Here is a 6,300-nt window from a genome sequence, read left to right as displayed (position 1 = left end):
CAGGGACCAAATCCCCAGAGCCAGTATATCACTTTATTTTTATCTAACTATAAAGTTTTATTTAAAGCTTTAAAATTTACGATCCCCAGGAAAGCATAATCTGGTTTTTTTGATTAATACTGGCCGGTAGTCTTCAGTTTAATTTTGAACCATCACAAAATGAATCTTCTTTAACAACTTATGAATGAATAAGTTGTTCAGCATGAATAACACTGCAATCAGAACTGATCAATTCAGCATCATCCAACTCTGAAGTCCTAATCTGGGTTCATCAAAACCACTGCACTGCTTATGATGCACTTCCACCTCTCACTGCAAATAATTTTCCTAGTTACTGCCTTCATTCTTCATCTTTTTTTTTTTTTTTAGCAGTAGTGCCTTGGATGACAATTTTTCCTCTGATATTTTTAGTGAAATGTATAGAACAGAATGAAAGGCAGAGACAGTTAGTGAACATAATCAAATAATTAGTTTAATTAAACGAGTATTTATGGAATTTTTACACCATAGTCAAATAATATTTACATTAGAGATTTTAATGTTAGTAATGAATTGAAGCACAATGTCTTAGTGTTTTTATCATTATTACTTTTTTTAAATCCTCCTTTTAAATAAACAATTTATTTACAACAAAATAGCTTGGGAAAATAGTAAAGTACTAACCTTATAAGATTCTTTATTAGAGAATTCTACAACGCCAACTTTAGGTTTAGGAAAATTAATAGATGAAATATCATTCAGACCCAGATCTTCCAGAATGTCAGTGAGAGAATGAGAACTCATACTGAAAAAGATCAGAAAGAGACCATAGTGAAAAAAAAAAAAAAAAAAAAAAAAAAAAAAAAAAAAGTGTAACTAAAATACAAACTAATTCCTATACCTATACAAAAAGTTTTTCAAGTTTTTTTTTTTTTAACCTTCGTAATACCCTGGTCTGAAACAAACACATAATACTGCGGGGATCCCTTTTAGGACCCTAATGGAATATTTCCATTTTTTATTTATTTTATTAATCCTGGTATCAACATTCCATCTTGGTGTTTAGAAAAGATGGGTCGTTCAAATTTTCTTGTTATGACTAGTTCAACGAATATTTTACTTCTGCTTACAAATGTCATTTTTGCATGCACACTAGTTTCCACTCATGGCGAAGGTGTCGGTCACTTCTCGAATCAGAGCTAGTTTATCTGCTTGCACTCTCACTTTTCTAGTATACATGTTGTAATACCTGAGATAAGCCGAAATGTAAGAAAACTGTGTTCCAAACGTTTGCTCCAAAGATAAGCCTCTGAAAGGTATAATCTGAACATCATATCTTATAAACAGGCTCTCAGTTACTTTCAATGGCATACATTTCAGTTTCGTCCACAGGAACCCAATCCCTATTCCTTCAAGTTGCATTTTTCCGTTTCTATAAGCCACCTCTGATTATGATTCACATATTAGATAGGTACTATTAGGCAATGTTTGCTCAATGCAAACATTCATGCAAAGACAGTCATACAAAGTCTGCATTTTGGCAGGCATTCGTTGTTTGGGCGCAATTGGGAAATGATGTTTCCAGGATGAGGAGATCCTCATCAATTTCTGTCCAGCAAGGGTGGACATCTTGAAAAAAAGAGGACAACCATCCAAGAAGAAAAAGGGACTCTGAGTTTGGATTGCCTGGTGAGAGGACGTCCGTCGGCTGGAAGCGGGAAAGATTGGAAGCCATTGTTGTGAGAGACATAGCTTTTTGGAAGGACTGGAAGCCATTTTAGACGGTAGGACATAGCATTATAGAAAAGAAGATACCAAGAATCATCAAAAGAAGATTGTGAAATTGGTTAGTTTTGTTATACCTAAATTTAAATACATGTGTAAAATAGATAATAATTAAGTGTTAATAGGAAAAGTGTCTGTTTCTGATTGCCTAGAAATCTGCCCTGAGATTAAGAGTCTATTATATTATAAAATTTAAATAAAATTCTATTATCTATTTAATATTAAAGTTTTTAATTTGAACCCAAGCTATCTTTTAGATATGAGAATTTGAGTTAAAAAATATCAAATTTCATTTTATTTTATTTCAATAATTTTTAAATTATTACAATATATAATAGTAACACGATATAATGTATACACAATGATATCGAAAATATAAATAAAATCGTTAACGGCCACATCTCCTCCATTCCTGCAAGCTTCCGATTTATTGTCAAAGTCGGTAAAGCTATCATCTTAAACAGATAGGTGGTCCTGATTTGTTCTTTGGTCTCTAATGATGATGTGGTCCTTTATTATTATCATTGTTAATTTTATTTTATTTATTCTTTCACGACCTTTATTTCATCTCAACCTACTTCTTCATTTTCCGTCTGTTAAATTTTGTTTTTCCATATCTACTTTACTATTTTTCGTTTTATATGCATCTCCTGTACTTTTTAAAGGGCCCTGATGAAGCCCTTGGAAGATAAGTGGGACGAAATATTGGATAATAAATAGTTGAAAACTATTTATGTTCTTTCTGACCGCAACCATAACCATCTTCTTCATATTCATCAGAATGGTTCAAATATATAATTCATAAATACAACATAAACAAAAAACCTAAATTAAATAAGTAAATAACATGAGATAGTAAGATAGATTTACAATTAAACACTTGAATAACAAGCTTTTAGTACTTACCGAAAAGGTAATATCAGAGTGACTACAAATGGAGAAACAGTTTTGCTTTTAGACTCTCCTTTCGACTCAGAATTGAGGGATGATCTTTTAACAGCCTTCTTCATTTTTTTGCCCTCTTTGATTTTTTTTTTCTTGGTCATTAATTCCGAAGAACCAATAACAGCTTTTCTAGGCTTTTTTGAAACAATGTAAGATTCGTCATAAGAAACAACAAAACCTCGGAGAGCGGCATCATCTGCTATGTCTTCGCCAGCACCACTAATACCAAAGCCCATAGAAGCATAGTCATGGTCAGGAAATTGAGATTTGTTCTGTATCTTATGTAACTTTGAAATTCTTTTAGAACTATTCTGAGATAACTTTGGTTCTTCAAAATTCTGGTCAATGCTAGAAACGATAAATACACCTGTTTTTGATGGTTCTTTAATTACATTAATATCAGTCTTGTTTCTAGTTCTAATCCTATTTTCTACTGACTCAACAAATTTAAGTTTATTTCTTAAGTTTGATTTAGGTCTTTGGCTTTTTTTAACAGTACTAACTTTTTCTAATTTTGGCTTTTTATTTTTAACTGAATCATCTTGATGTTCATCATCTTTAGGGGAATCCTCGCAACTATCAAATAATCTTTGTACAGATTCTATATAATTAGGGCTATCAGGACTTTCGACACCCATATGTCTTTTCCTTTTCCTTAGCTTCATGGTGAAGCTTGGTGCATCTGATGAACTTGATGCAGATGATACAATGAAAGAATCGTCAGTTGAAGTTTCCTCACCTTCCTCGGCTTCAAAATCAATAAAGTCTCTTCCAGACCATGGAACATCCAGTGATGGTCCACTGCTACCTTCAGTAGCAGCATTAGATGGCACATCACCACTCAATTCAGAATCATCTGATTGAGAACCATCTGTTTCCGAATCCAACTTTTCAATGGCATTCCTCCTATTCTTATTGTATTTAGTATTTTTCTCAATAGGCTCAAGATTTGGTTTAGTTCTTAATCCATCCTCTTCAATTGAATCAGAATATTTAACAGAATCCTCGGGTTTAATTTTAGTTTCAATGGATTTATTGCTCGACTCACCATCTTCAGTGGACTTTTCGACTTCTACTTCAGGTGAAATGACTGCTTCTGAACCTCCAAGACTAACTTTTCTTTTTTTAGATTCTTCAAATTCTACTTCAGGTGAGCTCATTGCTTCTGAGCCTGCAAGGCTATCTTGTACATTTCCTTCTGTTTTACTAACTTTTCCTTTTTTTAATTTTTCAACTTCTGCTTCAGGTGAACTCGTTGCTTCTAAATCTCCAAGACTATCTTCTGCATTCTCTTCAGTTTTACTAACTTTAACTTTTTTTGATTTTTCAACTTCTGCTTCAGGTGAACCCACTGCTTCAGAACCTCCAAGACTATTTTCTGCATTCTCTTCAGTTTTACTAACTTCACTTACAATCTCTTCAACAGAATTACTAGGCTTTGAGGAACTTGCTTCTGACTTATTTTCACCAATTTGATTATCTTCAGCATTCTTCTTTTCATGATTTTTTTCCTTGCACTTGTGAGAGAAAATTTCTTCTTTGTTTCCACATACACAAGCTTCAACCCCGTCGGGTATTTTGTGATCAATTGGATTGATTTCAGTGTCTTTATCACAAAGAACAGCTGTACTAACATTTGTTTCCTCTTCAACAGCAGCACCTCCATCAATCACATCACGACCATCAGTTTCTGATGTAGAATGCTGAATTTGATCGACATCAGTGTTTGTCAGATCTTCCGAAGATTTGTTTTCATTGCAAGGTTCATTTCCATTTTTAGATCGGGAATCTTCATATTTTTCACAAACCACATTAGATTCTTCGTCAGAGTTGAGAAAGTCTTTAGGAGACATAAGGATTGCATCTATTCCAATTTTATTAGTACAATCTTCAGTCGATTCAGAACTCTTTGGAAAGGTTTCAGCTACCGTTTCTGTCCTATCTTTAAAATCTAAAGGAATATTAGGTTCATTTTCATCAGATTTTTTAGGAGAATGTTTTGTAACAGATGTACCACTTTCGGGTATTGTACATTTACTTTCTTCAGAATTGGCCTCAATATCATCAAAATTTCTCGCAGTAGAGGCTTCAGATTTAGAACTTTCTCCGGTACATCCACTATTACGTCTAATAATGTCTTTGAAATGGGAAGCCATTTTGAATACTATTACATTATCATCATTTAGAATTCCTGAATCTCCGGAATCATCATCATTTCTTGGACATTCATCACACCTGATAAAGAAGATGGGACTAGAAGAATCTTCAGGGTCATCCCTAGAAAGAGCTAAAGTGATTGGTTCGTCCTTAAACACCTCTCGAGTGCCATATCTATCATCAAGATCAGGGGTAGTAGGTTTAATGGGGCTGACAATTTCTATTGGCGATTCACCTGGTTCTACAAAATTTAAATTATCTTTCCTGTGAGTTAAAACCTCATCATCTTCATCTGGTATGCAATCCATACTGCGAAAAGTTACATCAGGAGAGTTTGATGTATTATTGGGGCTTGCCTCATCAAGGGAGTTTGATGTATTATTGGTACTAGAGGGACTTGCCTCATCACTGGTCGATTCGTCATCTTTATCAGTTTTCTCATTTTCAACTTGAGTACTTCCCTCCTCTGTCACTGATTCTTTTACAACAGGAATATTTGAAGTGATTTCATCACCTTCCTTTTCAACACTACCTCCACTAAGGGATGAACAATCAAGATTGAGTGTCAATTCTGCACTGTTATCTAATTTTGATTCATCTGATTCCTTGTCATTTTTGTTCTCAATCAGAGTCACATCATCTTCATTTGGAACTATTTCGGAAACATTACTCTCCTCTGTTTTGATTTGTGAATCAGGCTCAGCTGATTTCTCCACATAGATATCCTTTGAAATACTACTTTCAACGCTATTGGGAATATTTTCATTCGACTTGACTCTGTCAAAGGTTTTATTTAATTCTTTAATACCTTCACTTTCCACTTGAGTCATTTCCATATCCATCTCAGACTCCTTTTTAATATGAGAAATTTCAACAGATGAAACTTGCATGACAGCCTGAACCGAATTCTTTCCATTAATATCATTGCTAATATTCTCAACAGCAACTTTTTCAGGGCAATGAGTGTCCATAGAGCTCGATTTGACTTCTTTGCTCCCGTTATTTTGAATATCAGTTTTAGTAGGACTTATTTTGTTTATATTAGCTTGGACAAATTTTTTGCTGTTTCCGTCCATTTCTTTAACACTCGATTTCTCTTCCATTGGAGGATTTTTAGAAACTTCAATTTTTTGTTCATTTTTAATTTGACTATTTTCTTTTACTTCTTTAGGTGATGAAGTTATTTCTTCCTCAGAAGGCGAATCACTTTCAAGTTTTATCACCATTTTCTCTGGTGTATTAAACATTTCGTTATCCACATTGTTAGAATTTAAGGATTCTGAATTTGATAGTTCATTTACACCTTTCTCTTTGACATCAGTAGGAGCAATGAAAGAATTTGTTCGATTTTTATCATTATCTTTTAAATCGGGGACTTTTTGTGGAGATGGAAATGTGATAACAATATTTGGTATAATATTATCTTTTGAATCT

The 6,300-nt window shown here is 33.6% G+C and overlaps 1 protein-coding gene across 1 annotated transcript in view; it reads right to left on the bottom strand.

Moving 5' to 3' along the window:
- Positions 1–6,283, bottom strand: part of LOC106688298 (serine-rich adhesin for platelets) — a gene marked incomplete at its 5' end in the record, with an annotated part of 13,417 nt that extends 7,134 nt beyond the window's left edge. Inside the window, 2 exon segments of the mRNA XM_014432687.3 lie at positions 664–784; positions 2,671–6,283. Coding sequence (XP_014288173.3) covers positions 664–784; positions 2,671–6,113 — 3,564 coding nt within the window.
- Between the last annotated feature and the right edge of the window lie 17 nt (positions 6,284–6,300).

Source organism: Halyomorpha halys, unplaced genomic scaffold (assembly GCF_000696795.3).
Source record: "Halyomorpha halys isolate HHAL.00 unplaced genomic scaffold, Hhal_1.1 Scaffold1100.1, whole genome shotgun sequence".
Lineage (NCBI taxonomy): Eukaryota > Metazoa > Arthropoda > Insecta > Hemiptera > Pentatomidae > Halyomorpha > Halyomorpha halys.
The sequence above is the reverse complement of the archived record's forward strand: the minus strand, read 5'-3'. Positions and strand labels throughout refer to the sequence as shown.